We start from the raw sequence: 18,089 nt of genomic DNA on the forward strand, positions 1-18,089 counted from the left end.
AGCTCCAGCCCAGCCGGGGTCCTCGGGGGACCGTGAGTTTCTCAGGATACAGGAGGGGTCTCAAGTCTGCAGAGAACCAGGCCCGCCTGACAACCACGGGCCCAGACAGCAGGGCTGGGCCTGAGCAGCGCTCCTCCTGGGGGCCCCGCAGCCCACCTGTGGCCTGCAGGTCACGGGGGTCTCCTTCTCACGCTCAGATTCTGTGCAAGCTATGACGAATAGCCAGGTCCCCTGCGTCCAGGCCTTGGAGCTGGCGTCCTGAGCCCCACACACCTGCCTCGCTGCCGTCAGCGGTCAAGTTCTGCCCTGCCTGCTGGCGGCCCAGGGCATCTATCCTCTAGGGCCTCAGCTTCCATCCGAGGAAGCAGGAGGGCAGTGAACTTGACCTCTATGGGCCTTCTCAGCCTAGCCCCCAGGAGGTCGGGGTGGGGGTGGGGGACAGACCCTGGGACCCCTGTGGACTGTGAAAGACCACGGCAGCCAGGGAGGGGGCCCTGCTGCGCCTGCTAAGAGACCCTGCTGGCAGGAGGCAGGGACGCGGGGAGAATTAAAAGGCACAGTTAAGTAACCACCGATCCTCATGCATATTTATGAATCACCCGGCCTGAAAACTGAATCAATACCTCTCTCCACTGCAGGAAGCTCAGCTCAGGGAGAAGGGCGGGGAACTTCGCGGTCCCACGGAAGCTGAGGGGCAGGGCCAGGCCAGCCAGACCTCAAGGACGGGGGCGCTCAGCCCTCCAGGCCCCGCCGGCCGGTACACCGGCCTCCGTGAGCCCAGGACCAGCGCCCCGCAGCCCATGAACTCTGTGACCTTGGGCGGGTCCCTCGGGTGCCGGCTTCACGTCCGACACGACCTGTGGGCTGGTTTCCTTGGTGTTTGGGGGCTCATGGGACGCTGCCCATCTTTGAAGCTGGGAGCACCCGGCAGGCCCAGCCCCGAGACGGTGTGCTGGCCGAGGGTGGAGAGCCTGCGGTTCGGCTGTAGGCCACGAGACTGCAGGCCAGACCCTACAGACCCCCGGGACCAAGCGCCCGAGACCCTCGCAGCCACCGAGCAGATCACGAGAGGGGTGACGAGCAGAGGGCCTGGGCTGGAGGCAGGAGGGCCGCGGGCAGGGAGAAGGCCTGCAGTCTGGGGACCAGCCTCCTGCGGAGGGCCGAGCGAAGCGGGCGCTCCCAAGCCCCTGCTTGGGGCACACAAGCCAGGGACCACAGGGGCCGAGGCCCCGCCCCCGACGCCCTCAGTTCCCCGAGGCCCCGCCCCACGCCCTCAGTTCCCCGAGGCCCCGCCCCCCACGCCCTCAGTTCCCCGAGGCCCCGCCCCCCACGCGCTCCATTTCCCGAGGCCCCGCCCCACGCCCATCGTTTCCCGAGGCCCCGCCCTCAGTTCCCCGAGGCCCCGCCCCGCTCCCCAGGGCTCCATCAGGACCGGGCACCCGCCCTCCTGTGGCCGAGGCTCCTCACAAACAAGCCGGCTGTGGGGCCGCCACCCAGGGGCCGTCAGGGTCGAGGGGACCTCAGAACACCCTCGCGTGTGCTCGCCGCTGCCCAGCCCTGGGGCCCGGCCGCTGAAGCCGAGGGGCGGGGCTGGGAGCGGGCCCGCCAGGTAGCCGCAGGCAGGACGGGCCGTGGCAGCATCGTCACCAGGCCGGCACACGTGGAGGGCCCTTCGCACGTCATCCTCCCGGCACGGTCCCGCCAGAGCCAGGGAGCCTGGCAGGGGGCTTATCTGCCACTGGCCACGAGGCGCCGCGCGGGCCCCGGACACACGGTGAGCTTGCAGGCTGCCCTGCGGCTGCGACCAGAATCCCCTCGGGGGCCGTGGAGCCTGGGGAGGGGCCTTCCCGTCAGCGCCACCACTGCCCTTCTGTGCCAGTAGCCCCTCTGCTCACATGAGACCCCCGGCGAGACGGTGCAGCCCCTCGGCTTCTTGGCTGGTGTCCTGTTGCAAGAAACACGGACATCCCTGCACTGGTTCTGAGATGACCAGGCCGCTCTGAGGCTCAATTTGCTCATCTGTAAAATGGGGACTCTGCTCACCTTCCCAGGTCTGGAAACATGAGAAAGTCAGTGGTTGTGAAAAGAAAAAGTGAAAAGTGAAGTCGCTCAGTTGTGTCCGACTCTTTGCAACCCCATGGACTGTAGCCTACCAGGCTCCTCAGTCCATGGAATTTTCCAGGCAAGAGTAGTACTGGAGTGGGTTGCCATTTCCTTCTCCAGTGGATCTTCCCGACCCAGGAATTGAACCCAGGTCTCCCACGTTGCAAGCACGCGCTTTACTGTCGGAGCCACCACCAGTGGACGTGAAGACAGTTGTAAATGCAACGCAGCTTTGCTGAGTGTGTCACTGGTACCTGTGTGATGACTGCGGAGCAAAAGCCAGCGCTAATTCTGACGGGCGTCTCTCACACCTGCTGGATGCGGCCAGTGTGCCCTTGGCTGAGGACTCTGGACTTTCTGGAGTCACGGGAAGACAGCGCAGGAAAGCACTGATGCAAATCTGACCCCCTGGGAAGGCAGAGCGGGGACAAGGCCCGGCCCAAGGCCGCGGTGCACGGGTGGGGAGCGCTGCCTCCCATCTCAAGGATCCCCTGTGTTTACCCCACCCAGGTGCTGGCAGAGGGATGGGTGGACAGAGAACGGAGGTGTCCAGGGGCCACCTGAGAGGGGACACCAGGTCACTTCCACACGGCTGCAACAAGGTCCCCACCCAGTGGGCGGACACTGAGTCTGAGCCAGGCCACAGGGACCCAAAGTGCTTGGTCCTCAGTCTCCTCAACCTGCACCAGATCCTGGCTTTTTCAGGTCCAGCAGCGTGACTCCACAGGCTCCCAGGACCTCTGACTCCAGCTATCCTGCTGACAGCCGAGGGCTGCCCAGGTCTTGCTGTGCAGGGAGGACTGGGAAAAGCAAAGACAGAGCAGGGGTGCTGCAGAGGCCGGAGGCCCCGGCACACGCGGCAAGCTCCCCCTGTGGCCCTGCACTGCCTGCGTGCAGGATCACAGCCCTGACCCCTGGCTCTAAGCAGCAGACACAGGGCGGCCGGTGGAGCCAGTTACAGGACACTAATTGCCCGCGACCCCACGCGGAGTCCTTCAGAAGGTGACCTGCTGTGAGAGAGCCTTGTAAACAGCCTGCAGGGAAGCCGCGGAAGACAACCCTCACCGTCGGGAGGGCGGGATGGCGGCCACTCCAGCTGAAGTCCAGCTGGGGGTCCCAGGCCCTCCCAGCGCCCCCCACCCTGATCGTGCTCCCAGGCCGCCCTGCGGAGACTCAGGGCTGCGGCGCAGCAGATGCGGGAGTGGGGAGGTGTGGCACTGACCGCACGGTGGGCTGGGTAAGCTGGCCAAGCTGCCCCCCGGCTAACAAGGCCCCACACTCCTGTCTGTGCGCCGGGCCGCCCCTGAGCTGCTGTCCCGTCAGGGCAGTGCACACACGGCCGGGACACTGGCCACCCACCCAGGCACCCGGGGCCACGTCTCTCGTGGGAGGGACGGGGGAGGCTGGGGGAGGAGGAGAAGGCAGGACACCCCTGCCCTTCCACAGCAATGGCCCTCCGAGCCCGCTGACCAAGTGACCCGTGTCCCCGTTTGGCTGGGTGGGTGGGCAGACGCTGGAAATGAGGCGCCTCAGCTGCCAGGTCTCCCTGCCACAGACAGCAAGCGGCGGCAGGCACCCTAAATCCACCCTGAGCCGTGGGCACTGGCGGCGGGGAGCCTCTGGTCAGGCCGGCAGCTGCAGGACCACCTGGTGAAGGGGAGGGCCTGGCTGCCAGGGCGGGAAGAGGGCGGGACGACCCTGTACCCATATCCCTCACCATGGACACGGGCTATGCTCCCCGCCAGGCCTCTGAGTTACAACAGAAGGTGCTCAGCGAAGCCAGTAAGAAAAGTTTTTGGAGTTGTGATAAAATTGGCCGCCTTAACCATCTTTAAGTGTGTTGTTGGGTTTAAGTGCGTCCAAGCTGCTGTGCAGTCGTCACCGCTGCCCACCCACAGGCGTCCCCAAGCTGAGGCAGCGTCCCCATACACTCTGGCTCCGCCCCCCAGCCCCTGGCGCCCTCTCTCTGCCTGCTTCTGTGGCCCTGGCTCCCCCAGGGACCCCACACAGGTGGAATCACACGGTCTCCATCCTCCCGTGCGAACTGTTCCTGGGGTGGGGGACAGAGACCCTAACAGAGACTCAGCGACATCCTCCTGGAGGAGGGCGGGACCAGGAGACCCGACCCCTAGACCCTCAAGCTCTCGGTTCACGACATCCAGCAAGTTCTAAGCTGGCTGGGGGAGGGGGGAGCTGGATACGCTGATGCCAAAGTTCACATAAAAGTGAACAAGAGAAAACCCTGATAAACAGAGTCCGGGCAGCAGGACACCGAGCCCCGGCCTCGACCTGACCCGGGCACTGGGTGCACGAGGGGGCCAACCTCACGCCAGTGAGGAAAAGAGGCTTTCTGGACGTGGTCCAGGGGTACCAGGAGGAACCCCTCCCAAAACCATGCCTCCCGCCTTATAAAATACCTAAACTAAATTCCAAATCAGTCAGATTTAAACGTAAAAAATGAAACTGCCCCAGAAAACCAGAAGATACCATGAGAGAATTCTTTACTGCCTGGACATGAGAAAGGTAAAGACAGGGACACCAGGAGCTAGAGCGGAGAAGGTGATAGACACATCTGTGATAGATCTAAACACCAAAAACTTCTGCTTGCTTAAAAGGAACAACAAAACAGCACAAGCAACAAAGTCAAAAGACAAATGATAATTGGAAAAACACATTCACAACTTAAAAGTTCCTTGATATACAAAGAGCTCCAAGAAACCAACAAGAAAAGGACCAACGAGCCATTTGAAAAATGAACCAAGGACATTAACACACATTTAAAAATCCTCACACATGATAAAGGGACTGACAGTTCCAACTACACAGCTTTCACCTACTGGACCAGGAAAGTCCAGAAGTCTGGTGGCTGGGGCAGGGGAGGGTACCCTCATGGTGTGGCCGTCACATGACTGTCGGGTGCTGCTGTCGGAACACAGCAGGTGCCCGCTGACCCTCTCTTCTGGCTGTCTCTCCCACACACAGACACATGCATGGCAGAGGCGTGCGCAAAAGGACGCATGCCACGGCAAGGCCGTGACCACATTCCTGGTAGCTGGCAGGATTACCACATCACCGCACACAGCGATGTGCCACATGTTGTACAAAAACTAACGGGCACCGTGCATCCATGGGGGAAACCCCCCCAAACGCACAGAGGGATGGAAGCTGCAGGCAGTGTGAAGACGGGCTCTCTGAGTTTAGAGGGGTGGGGGGTGGGCAGCACAGACTCACATTAAGGGGAGCAAACCCACCAGCTCCAAGCAGCTACGTGGGAGAGGAGCTGGACGAGAGCCTCACACACACCTGGCCTTATGCTCGCAGCCCTGGGCATTTGCTCCCCACTCAGGGTCCGAGTGAAGGAGCCGGGACTCGGGAAGGGAAGCGTCCGCCCAGGGCCCTGGTCTGCAGATCAGGAGCTCACACATGGACGTGCGTCCTCCGGAGCCCACCTCCAGGGAGCTCTGCCTGCATCACCATGTGTTCTCTGGAGTTCCTGTGCCCCAGGAAAACTGCCTGGAGTCAGGCCAGGTCACTGCACTTGGCTCACTGCCCGAAAGAGGGGTGACGCCAGAGCTGCCCACCTGGTATCCCCCACCACAGGCAGGCAGGGCCCACGGCAGGAGGGTAGCTGGCTGGAGGGCAGCCTGGTCTTGACACCACAGAGCTCTGGCTTGGCCAGGACAGGGGTGGGGAGGCAGGATGCGGTCGGCCCTGCGGTCCTCATACAGACAACCCAGGCTTTCAGGGCAGACAGGGGCTGCTGGCCAGGGAGGTCTGGACCTCCGCTGGGGCGGTGGAGCCGGCTCGGGGCGGGGGGCGTGATCATGTCACCTCCCGCCATGTGGCAGACAGGCGGCTTCTGTATGCCAGGCTGCCTCCGCTCAGGGGGGAATGGCACGCCCACCTCAGTGCCCATGAGTGTTGAGTGAGAGCAGGACCAGGGTTAGGCCAGTGGTGCTCCTGGGTGCGGACAGGAAGGGGCCAGCATCACAGCTGGGCGAGCGGCTGGCGTGTGCAGAGCCACAGCCACACCATCGCCAGGACACCCAGCCCTGTGCTCTGATCACCCGGCCGGCACCACGGAATGAGATGTGCAGAGCAGCATCAGTCTGCGGGGTTGGGGGTGGGGGGTGAGCTGGGCCACTAGGGATGCAGTCAACCCGGCCAGGAACAGCCTCAGGGGCTCACCCCAACCAGGCCCCAGGCCCCACAGCTTGCAGGGTCCTGCCCCAGAGAACATTCCAGAAGCACGGGCAGCAGGCCATCAGGAAATAACCTGTCTAGTCGGGCACAGGACATCAAGGTCCTGGTCAGCAACAGGAGGACCCAAGGGCAAGAAAGGCTCTGAGAAGCAGAGCCCGGATCTGCTCTAGGTTCGGGGTTCCCTGGCCAGTGAGGGCTGGTGAGAACTGGTGGGGGAGGGACCTCTCATCCAAGGACTGACCCTTAGTGGGGGGCAGGCAGAACCTGCAGGTGAGGGGCCAGCGGGGCTCAGGTCTGCTACATGGAGAGTGGGTGGGGGCCGGGGGCAGCGAAGCGTGAAGAGCGGTGAAGGCTGCCCCCCTGCAGTCCCACCCCTACCCCAGCCCCCGTATCCCGGAGCAGGAGGAGGCCAGGCCGGGGGCCGCTATGATTAGATGGGGCGGGAGCCGGGCAGTTTCTCCGCTCACAGGGAACCCGGCAATTTTCTACCCACTCCATTTCCAAAAAAGATACAGTCAGTGTAAATGTCACTGGGCTGCAGTTGGGCCCCTTCCTGAGCACAGACCCCCACACAGCGGAAGCAGGCGAGGTGGGGACGTGAGGGGATGCTCCAGCTCGGGGGGCTTCTCCCGCCCCCTCTGAGCGACGGTGGGACGGGGGCTCAAACCCCAAAGATGAATTCTGCCTAATTACGCGCATGCGGAGGCATTTAGAGGTACAGATGTTTGCAATTTGCTTTAAAATGCGTCAAGAAAAGAGACAGGACTAACGGAAGGAAGGGGCGGACAGGTGCGTCACGGCGGCGGCCGCGGGAGAGCGTCCCCAGAGGGGGGAACTCATGGCGAAACTCTTGCGACTTTGCTGTGCATCTGACCACGTCTGTAATGTCGGGGAACCAGCAGGGCTGTGTCAGCACGCTGGCCCCACTCCTGGGACCCAGGGGAGCCACAGGGCCTGAGGCCTCCCGCCCACCCGCACGAAGCTTGCTCCTCACCGGAAGGGGCCTTGCTGGGGGACCAGTGGCCACCAAGCCCAGAGCTGTCGTGCGTCTGGCCCTCGGGCTGCTCCCCAGAGTGCCAGGAGGCTCGCTGCCTGACAGCCCCGGACGTGGCCCATGATGTGGACACACGGGGCACCATCGAGGTGACGCAGTCTGAAGAGCAGTGAGCTCGGCGGGGCAGTGCTCCTGGCTGGAGGTCACCGTGTGCTCCACCAAGGCTGGCAGGAGGTGGGGTCAGCTCCACGTCCCGGCGAGCAGACCGAGACCAGGGCCACCCCCGCGGAGGGGCATAGCCAACAGCAGGCCCAGGGCCCACTGCTGAGGAGAGAGGCACCCAAGGGCAGGAGGGAGCTGGGGTGCCAGGCGGTGCCCCACCCACCAGGACCGCTGGGAATGGCCAGGTGGGCACAGGGCGGGGGGCAGGGTGGTGGGCCACAGGCCTGGGGCACCAGGAGTGCGACCCTCAGAGTGTGGTTCCCAGAGGACCCCCACAGCTTCGGGCCCAGAGTTTCAGGTGGTCTGCTCGAGAGCAGCCTGTATCAGAACATCCCGCCTTCGCAAAACGGCCAGTCGTGTCTGGCTTTGGGGGCCTCAGTTCCGCCATCGCTAAGCGGGGCTCGTCTCCCTGATGGCTGCCTACTTTAGGGACACATGCAGGTCACCCTAGACGCGGTGGAAGAGCCGACGACCCCAGAAGACCGGGACAGGCCACACGGCACAGAGTGGCCAGAAGCCTGCTCTGCACCGTCGCCCAGCCCCTCCGGGCACCAGCAGGCAGACAGGCAGGCGTGCACTCGGCTCTGAGCAGTAACTGGAATACGTGCCTCACCAACCAGCTGTGAACTAATTACAAGAAGTTCTAACTAGTCGACTCCCTCTCCGAGCATATGTTCCCAATTAAGTCAAACTGCAGCTGATTTTAATCAATCTTCCTTGAAGCGGCCTGCCTTGAAGACTCTTCCACGGGAGAGGGGAGGGGGGCTGCATCAGGAGCAAGCCGGCAGCACCACAGACAGATACATGCCGGGGGCCGTGTGCCAAGGCGCCCCCGGCACATCCCCCGCTCTGCCCCGGACTCTGGTCCGCAGCTCTACAGTCACACGGACCAAGCCTGGGGCCAGCCAGGCCATGTGCAGGGTGTCTGCCTCTCCTCCACGGCCCAGGGACCGAGGTCTCTGCCCTCACAGTGGTGTGCCCACACATGGCCCCTGAGCCCTTGTTAACCGTTCCTGTTATCCCTCACAGGGGCTCATCGTCCCCCATTTTATAAAGGACATGCTGGGGGCTCAGATGGCAAAGCACGACATGCCTCAGACCACCCAGCTAAGAAGGAGGGCTCCAGCTGAGGTCTGCAGACGCGGATCCCCCAATCCGCGTGGGGTCCACCTGGGGCCCAGGAGGCCGGACGAGCTCGACATTACGGACCCCGCCCGGGACCCCATCCCCCGCATCCACTGACTGACGGTGCTCACTGCCCCTCTGACCTGGTCTGACCCCCAACACCCACAGCGGGGCCACGGCAGCACCGCGTGACTGTCGACTTCAGCAGCACCGGCTGAGCCCCGTCCCGAGGCCCGGGAGCTGTCAGCCATGACCTCAGGCGCGCTCGACCCAATGCAGCCGCTGACGGGCGGCCAGGGATTCACCTGCCAGCAGCCGCCCCGCGTCAGGACTGCGGCCCAATTAAAACCGAGCAAGATGACAGGTCCGGAGCTGAACACCGTCCAGCCGCGGCTCCCGGCGCCGCGCTCTATCAAGGATGTCACTTCTCCCGTCTCCAGGAATCAGGAATAAAAAAGAGATTTGATTTGCTTCTAATAGGTGTCAAGACAAAAATCAATGGCCTGTCCAGAATCTGGGTAATCACAGACCTGCGGGTTTCCTGCCTGAGAACAATTTAGACAGGAGAATAAAAATGAAAAACAAAGTAACACTGAAACAGTGTAAACAGCAACCAAGCCTCACAGCTGCGGGCCAACGGGACCGACTGGAGACAAACCCCTTACCACCGGGACCCTCTGCCGGGCTGCTCCTCCCCTGGGAGCACGCCCAACATACCTGCCACGGGCGCCGCAGGGGTTCTGCAGCGAGTGGTCAGGAAAACAGGCTGTGAAGCAATGAAGCAACGGGGCTGGAGGGCTGACAGCGCGGCCCGAGGCAGGGGGTGCCCGCCATGGGTTTGGGACCCAAGCTCTCAGCTAGTGAGGGCGTCTGGAGGGGATAGCCCCCGGTTCAGTCTGGCCCGTCCACCGGGAAGTGGACGGCTGTGGCGTGGGAGCCTTGCGGGCCTCGGACGAACTCACCTGCAGGGTGAGCCGCTCCAGCTGCGCCTCCAGCGTGTTCTTCTCCTCCTCTAGGCGACTCCGCTCCGCTTCCAGCTCCTCAACCTTCAACCTGCAAGGAGAGCAGGCATGACGGGAGGCCCACTGCAGCACGGCCTCTGGGCAGGGAACAGGGAAGGGGCACGAGACGGTTAAATAGGCACTTGTAAAAACATGACATGGGGAGGCCACAGCAAGGAAGAGCTGTGAAAACACGCGAGCAGGGTGTGGGGGGCGCAGCGTGACATCGGGGGGCTTCACCGACCGCGACTCCAAAGGGGCAGGGTGGCTAGCTGGGGGGCAGGTGGGGTCCGTGTGTCCTGTGCCCACTGGTCCACCCCACACGAGGGGCTGCACCCCTGGGGAGGACTCAAGAATCAAGAAAAGGACCAAACTCGATGAAAAGACAGAAAAGACACACAGTGTGGGCTGGGGGCCACCAGGACAGCATGCAGACACGGGCCCTCTCGCCCCGAAGGCCCAGAGGCCAAGCAAGCCCAGGGGCAGAGGCAGGCGTGCAGGCAGGCCGCTGCTTGTTTTAAGAAGGTGGCTACCTTTGTCTTCATTTTTTATAAGAACTATACTGATATAGTTTAAAATAAACAAGTGCCTGGGGGCTTCCCAGGTGGCTCAGTGGTGAAGACCCCACCTGCCAACTCAGGAGACGTGGGTCCGACCCCTGATCCAGGAGGATCCCACAGGTGGGGGAGCAATGAAGACCGTGCGGCCACAACTCCCGAGCCTGTGCTCTAGGACCCGCGAGCGGCAGCTACTGAGCCCGCGCTCCACAGAGCCCATGCCTCGTGCGGGAGAGGCACGGCAGTGACAGGCCGTGCTGGTGACGACGGAGAGGCCCCGCTCGTCACGACCAGAGGAGCCGGTGTGCGGCGATGAGACCAGCACGGCCAAAAATAAACAAAATGAAAACGAAAGAAGAACCCAGGAAGCAGAGCCCAGCGCTGACTTGGGGCGCGGGGCGGAGCCTCTCCTCCCAGCTGGAATGGAGGACTCACGCTCCGTAGGTAATTCAGGAAGGTCGACTCGGGAGCAGGAGGGTGATTTTCTTCAGAGAGAACTGCTCCAGAATGGCCTCGAAAATCAACAAAAGCGAGATTGGAAGGGACCAAACTCTTCCCAAGAAGCCTAACTGCACCTCTGAAAAAAGCACCAAGATTTATAGGGACACAGAAACCTGACAAGCTGACACACACGGTCTGCTGTCTGGTCAAAGGCTACCAGGTATTCAAAGAACTAGGAAGACATGACCCACAATGAGGAGCATAACCAAGAAAGAACTGCACAGACATTAAATCAGTGTCCATGGACATGAAAAGTTATGAAAAGCTCCTGGAGTAAAGGCGCGTTCCACTGGGTGGGAGCTGCGGTGTCTGAGATGAAGAACACTGGATGGGCTTCATGACGGATGAGACTGCAGGACAAAAGTTTAGTGCACTTGACGACAGGGCGATAAAAACCACCATGGTGGCAGACAGAGGAAAATCAATCTTTAAAATCAGACAGAGCAGCATGAGCAGTGGGGCAGCTCCACGAAGCAGGATTTACGGGTAACTGGAGTCCCTGCGGGTGTCGGGGGGAAGAAAAATACTGCAGGAGGGTCCAAATATGATCAAAGTATAAAGCCACAGATTCAAGAAGCCGCACAAATCTGAGCACGAGAAAGATAAGAAAAGAGCCCAGTGCACGGGACAACGTGGGCGCTTAAAACCAGCGCTGATAAGGAGACCCTACAAGCAGCCACAGGGAGGAAACGCTACCACGGAGAAACATCAGGTTTCTTGGCAGAGAAACGCAAGTGAGAAAGAGGAGAAAAATCTATCAAATACTGGAAGAAATGAAAAATGTCAACCGAGGATTCTGTTCCCAGTGAAAATATCTTTCAAAAAACAAAAGCAAAATAAAGATGTTCTCAGACACACAGAAGCAGAGGATTTATCCCAGGCGGGCCTGCCCCATGGGGAACGTGACGTGGAAAGCCTCCAGGCGGAAGGGGGGCGAGCCCAGAGGGGCGAGGACCCACGCCAGGGCCTGAGTAGCTGCAGGGATCTTAACCACGCGGTGCAAACGTGGCTTCGTGCCAAAAAATCTTTAAAAATACCTAAATTACTATTTTAAAAAGAGGTTAAAACCAATAAAAACATGCTGGGGTTTTAAGACGTACATGCAGATAAGATGTATGACAGCCGGAGCACGAGGGTTGCATGACGTACGCAAGCAGCTGTAGGGTTACACGCTGCATTTGAGGAGGCATCTGTCACTGGGAGGTAGACAGGGAAAAGTGAAGGGTGAGCGTTAAAAACCTAGGCAACCACTAAAAAAAAGTTAGAACTAACAGGCTGAAAAAGGAAATAAGATGGTAAAATAAAAAACGTGCAAGTGGTTCAAAGGAAGTCAGAAATACAGGAAAACGGGAATGAAGAAGAGACAGGACAGACGGAAAAGAAAATCAGACAAGAGCAAACCCAGCCACACGATAATCACAATAAATGTAAATGGTCTACACACCCCCAATTAAAAGGCAGAGAGAGGGACGCCCCTGGTGGTCCAGTGGCTAGGACTCTGTGCTCCCAATGCAGGGGCCCAGGTTTGATCTGTGGGCAGGGAACTAGATCCCACATGTCACAAATAAGACCTGGCATGGTCAAATATACAAATGAATTTTTTTTTTAATATTAAAAAAAAAAAAGGTAGAGGGAAGATCAAATGGAGGAAAAGGCAGCCTCCCGTTACACGCCACCAGCAAAGAAGCAGAGGCGGGGTAGTGGCGATGCTGCGGGGCGGGGCTGGAGGGCAGGAGCTTAGCCCACAGTGGGCATGGCTGAGTTCTTAGGAAGGTGGGACTGTGGAGTCGAGGGGACCGCTGAGCGCAGTGTTCAAAGAGCTTCCTGCTTCCTCCTGTTTATATTGAAAATGAAGCGGGACCTGTTCACGGTGTGTCACCCCTGACCTGACGCCCAAAACTCAGGCATCTTCCCCAAAGCCAGCCCATCAGCCCACCAGGGATACGCCAGACAAACGTGGGCTGGGGCTGTGCAAAGGGCCACCTGCGGGCCCTGCAAAGTGACAGAAAACAAAACCAAGAGACGGAGGTGCTGATGATGAGGGACAGAGACGAGCTGTGCGGCCCACTCGGCACCACCCACGCAACCCTCCCACAGACCAACAGTCATCCCAAATCACCTCCGCCAGCTGGACCCAGAGAAGAAAGGGAAGACGGGGGCAAGGAGGGAAGGACGGCGCTGGGGTGGCTGGACGCAAGAGGCTTCTGAGGGGATATCTAGACGGTGGCTGCCCAGAGAAGAGGCATTTCAAACATGCACACCAGCTTATTCACCAAGAAGACACAATAACTCTAGATGAACACGCCCCTAAAAGCAGAGCTTCAACATACATGAAGCAGGAAATGACAGAACTGGAAGGAAAAGCAGACAAATCCACAGGTACGTTTGGAGATGTCAGAGCTCCTTGCCAAGGAGTCAAATCTGCGGACAGACGCTGAGCAAGGACCCGCAGGCTACTGGGACGACAGAGAACGCTTGACCCGGCACCACGCGACACACGTCCTTCTCGAGTACAGACGGAACATTGTCCAAGACAGCGTATTCCTGGGGCATTAATAAACACTAGCAAATTAAACAATGAAAACTACACAAACGAATTCACAGACCAGAATGGAATTTAAACCAGGTATCCATAACAGAAGGGCTTCCCTGGTGGCTCAGTGGTAAAGAACCTGCCTGCCAATGCAGGAGACACAGGTTCAATCCTTGGGTTGGGAAGATCCCCTGGAAAAGGAAATGGCAGCCTACTCCAGTATTCTTGCCTGGGAAATCCCATGGACAGAGGAGTCTGGCGGGCTACAGTCCATGGGGTCACAAGAGACGGACACGACTCAGCGACGGAACAACAACATAAAGACAAGAGGGGAACATCGGCAGCTGGAGAACGAGGCAGCAAAATGCCACGCTGTGTAAGGGGGACGGCGAACGAAGTTAGAAAACAGCCATGAGAACGAGACGACGACAGACCTCAGGGCCGGGGTCGAGCGTGGGTGCGGCTGAAGCGGCGCTTGGGGAGAAATCTGAGCCGGAAACACTTATATTAGAAAACAAGAAAAACCGCAAATCAACAATCTAAGCCGCCTTAAGAAACTTAAAAAAAAAGGAAAAGTACACCCAAAGCAAGAAGACAGAAGGAACTAATAAAGCGCAGACATCAATGAAATGGGAAAACAGTGAGAAAAATGAAAGAAATCTGACACTGTTCCTCTGGAAAGACCAATTAAATGGTGAGGCTCCAGCGGAAGAGACCAGGCAGCAGCACCAGGAACGGGGCAGCCCGCCTCAGGCCCTGCGGACATGGAGAGGAGCCACGGGGGCATCCAGACGGACAGCTGCCCATGGTCCAGCCACATCGCCCACTCAGAACCCACAAGCCAGCCTCCAGAGCCCTTCCACAACAGACATATCCGGGCCTACATGGTTTTACAGGGTGCAGACATTTAACAAAGAAATAATGCTAATTCTACACAATCTCATCCAGAAAAGAGAAGGAATAATTCCCAACTTGGCACAGGAGACCAGCATTACGCTCAAAAAGAAAAGACGAGGACAGAAAATAAACAAACGCCCCACACCCGTATCCCTCACAAACAAAAACATCGTCAACAAAACACAAGCAAGTTGAGTCCAGCAATATGAAAGAACACTGACAGCCAAGGAGACTAATCCTGTGATGTCAGGCTGGTTCAATATTGAAAAATAAATCAATATAATCTACCATACTGGCAGTTCAAAGAAGGAAAAAAGGTATCAATCTGTGGAAAAAGAAAGGATCTGACAAAGTTCAACATCTATTCATGACAAACCAAGAGTAAAAGACCGATCAAGAATGGAAGGGAACGCCTACATCCTGATACATCTACAAAAACCTACAGCGAACATCGTTCTCAACAGCAAAAGACTAGGAGCTCCCCCAAGACCAGGATCGAGGCAGACACTCCAACACCAGCCTGGAAGTCTTAACCAAAGGCGCACCACTTGGAGAAGACATGAAACTGATACACACAATTTATGCAAGTCGTTCAGTCATGTCTGACTCTTTTGTGACCCCACGGACTGCAGCTCGCCAGGCTCCTCTGTCCATGGAGTTCTCCGGGCAAGAACACCGGAGTAAGTAGCTGTTCCCTTCTCCAGGGATCTTCTCTACCCAGGGATCGAACCTGGGTCTCCCACATTGCTGGGAGATTCTGCACCATCTGAGCCACCAGGGAAGATCAGAAAACTTATAGACAGGAGAATCTGCGTAATAAGACCCCAAGGAGTCAACCAAAAATAAACACCAAAAACCCTCATAGAACTGAAAAGTGAATTTGGTAAGGTACAAAGAATCAATCACTTCTATACAGCCATAGAACATAACAGTAAGGAAAGTAAAACAAAATTTCCGACTGATGTAAAAAGATACTCAGGCATAAATCTAATAAAACACGCAGAATCTGTACAATGAAAGACAAAATGCTGACGAAAAAAATCAAAGACGTAAACAAACAGACACTGTGTTCATGGAACGGGAGACCCAACACAACGAGAATGTCAATTCTTCCCAAATGACATACAGAGTTAACACAAAGCCAATAAAACCCAGCAGGACTTTTTTTTTGGGGGGGGGGAGGGTAGATCTAGACAAACCAACTTTAAAATTGATACAGAAAGTCAAAGGAGCTAGAACAGCTAAAACAACTTTTCAGTTCAGTTCAGTTCAGTCGCTCAGTCGTGTCCGACTCTCTGCGACCCCATGAACCACAGCACGCCAGGCCTCCCTGTCCATCACCAACTCCCGGAGTTCACTCAAACTCATGTCCATCGAGGCAGTGATGCCATCCAGCCATCTCATTCTCTGTGTCCCCGTCTCCTCTAACCCCCAATCCTTCCTAGCATCAGACTCTTTTCCAGTGAGTCAACTCGACGCATGAGGTGGCCAAAGTTTTGGAGTTTCAGCTTTAGCATCAGTCCTTCCAATGAACACCCAGGATTGATCTCCTTTAGGATGGACTGGTTGGATCTCCTTGCAGTCCAAGGGACTCTCAAGAGTCTTCTCCAGCACCACAGTTCAAAAGCATCAATTCTTCGGTGCTCAGCTTTCTTCACAGTCCAACTCTCACATCCATACATGACCACGGGAAAAACCATAGCCTTGACTATTAAGAAGAAGGAAATCACAGGAGTCACTCTAGCAGATGTTAACTTACCCCAAGGCTACCAGTAATCAAGACAGTGGTGATGAGATAAACGTTGAGATGAACACAGCAAAACAGGGAGTCCAGAAAAGAGAGGAATACGCCCGACTGATTTGTGACAAAGGCGTAAAGCAACTCAGTGAGAGAAGGACGGCCTTTGCCGTAGACTGTCTGGAAGCAATTAAACATCTTTAGGCAAAAATAAATCCTCACCTAAACCTCATGTCTTACACAGACTTCAACTGAACATGGGTCAGAAGCTAAAGTGTGAAATCATAAAATTTTAAGAAATAAACATAGGAGAACATCTTTGATAAACAAGGCTAAACAAGAAGTTTTCAGACTCAATATCTAAAAATAGATAAATTGGATTTTTTCAAAATTTAAAACTTTTGTTAAAGACATTGGTGAGTTTATGAAAAAAACAGGCTACAGACCAAAAGAAAATATTTGCAAATCACATATGTGACAAACACATATCCACTATAAATAGGGAACTTGTAAAATTCAACAATAAGTCAAAAAAAAACAGAACAGCAACAAGAAAAAACCAACTAAATATTTAAACAGATATCTCACCAAAAAGGTTAAACAGGTTGCAACTAATGAAGATATGTTTGACATCATTAGCCATTTGGGAAAGACACGCAACCAGCCATGGTGAGACAGCCATGGCAAGCAGCATTACACACCCAGAGGAAGGGCTAAATAAAATAAGAAAACTGACAATACCAGGTGCTGACACAGAAGAACCCGAACTCTCACAGTCCTGTTCAAACAACCATCAAACTACTTTCCAAAGCCAAACACACACTGAACACATTACTTGGAAATTCCACTCTGGGCTATCTACCCTGGAGAAATGGAAATCATTGCCCCTACACAACCTGCACACGAATGTTTATAGCAGTTCTAGCCATAACTGCCCCAAGCTGAGAACAACACAAGTATCCTTCAGAAAGTGAACGGATACATTTTTTTAAGTTGTGGTATATCCATCAGTGGAATATTCAGCTCAGTTCAGTTCAGTTGCTCAGTCACGTCCAGCTCTCTGCGACCCCATGAATCACAGCACGCCAGGCCTCCCTATCCATCACCAACTCCGAGATATTACCCAGTTATAAAAAGGAGCAACTACAGCAAGGCTGGATGGCATCACTGACTCGATGGACATGAGTTTGAGTGAACTCCGGGAGTTGGTGACGGACAGGGAGGCCTGGCGTGCTGTGATTCATGGGGTCGCAAAGTTGTACATGAATGATGAAAGTGAAAGAGGAGAGTGAAAAGGTTGGCTTGAAGCTCAACATTCAGAAAACGAAGATCATGGCGTCTGGTCCCGTCACTTCATGGGCAATAGATGGGGAAACACTGGAAACAGTGTCAGACTTTATTTTTTTGGGCTCCAAAATCACTGCGGATGCTGACTGCAGCCATGAAATTAAAAGACGCTCACTCCTTGGAAGGAAAGTTATGACCAACCTAGACAGCATATTAAAAAGCAGAGACATTACTTTGCCAACCAAGGTCCGTCTAGTCAAGGCAATGGTTTTCCCCGTGGTCATGTATGGATGTGAGAGTTGGACTGTGAAGAAAGCTGATCACCGAAGAATTGATGCTTTTGAACTGTGGTGCTGGAGAAGACTCTTGAGAGTCCCTTGGACTGCAAGGAGATCCAACCAGTCCATCCTAAAGGAGATCAATCCTGGGTGTTCATTGGAAGGACTGATGCTAAAGCTGAAACTCCAATACTTTGGCCACCTCGTGAGACGAGCTGACTCACTGGAAAAGACTCTAATGCTGGGAGGGATTGGGGGCGGGAGGAGAAGGGGACGAGAGAGAATGAGATGGCTGGATGGCATCACCGACTCTGTGGACATGAGTTTGAGTGAACTCTGGGAGTTGGTGATGGACAGGGAGGCCTGGCGTGCTGTGATTCATGGGGTCGCAAAGAGTCGGACACGACTGAGTGACTGAACTGAACCGAACTGAACTGAACCAACAGCAAGGAAGCACAACGCCTGGGAACCTGTGACTCAGGTAGACCAACGGCAGAGGACATGCTCTGGCCAAGAGCACGTGGGTTTTCTCCAGAAAAGACCACATGTCAGGCTACAAAACAAGCCTCAGTAAGCTGGGTTTATGGATCTGAAGGAATTAGCTCAATGAGATCAAAGTACAGCCCAATAATAGAGACAGAAACTGGAAA

General features: G+C 56.4%; 1 protein-coding gene across 4 annotated transcripts in view; it reads right to left on the bottom strand.

Moving 5' to 3' along the window:
- MAD1L1 (mitotic arrest deficient 1 like 1) overlaps positions 1–18,089 on the bottom strand; it is a 233,454-nt gene that overhangs the window by 50,607 nt on the left and 164,758 nt on the right. For all 4 annotated transcript variants that reach the window (XM_088833067.1, XM_055410437.2, XM_055410436.2 and 1 more), the window contains one exon: positions 9,610–9,700. In XM_088833067.1, the coding sequence (XP_088689193.1) occupies positions 9,610–9,700 (91 nt within the window). The remainder of the gene's footprint in view (positions 1–9,609; positions 9,701–18,089) is intronic.

Source organism: Moschus berezovskii, chromosome 27 (genome assembly GCF_049115385.1).
Source record: "Moschus berezovskii isolate FMDL1 chromosome 27, NW_MosBer_1.0, whole genome shotgun sequence".
NCBI lineage: Eukaryota > Metazoa > Chordata > Mammalia > Artiodactyla > Moschidae > Moschus > Moschus berezovskii.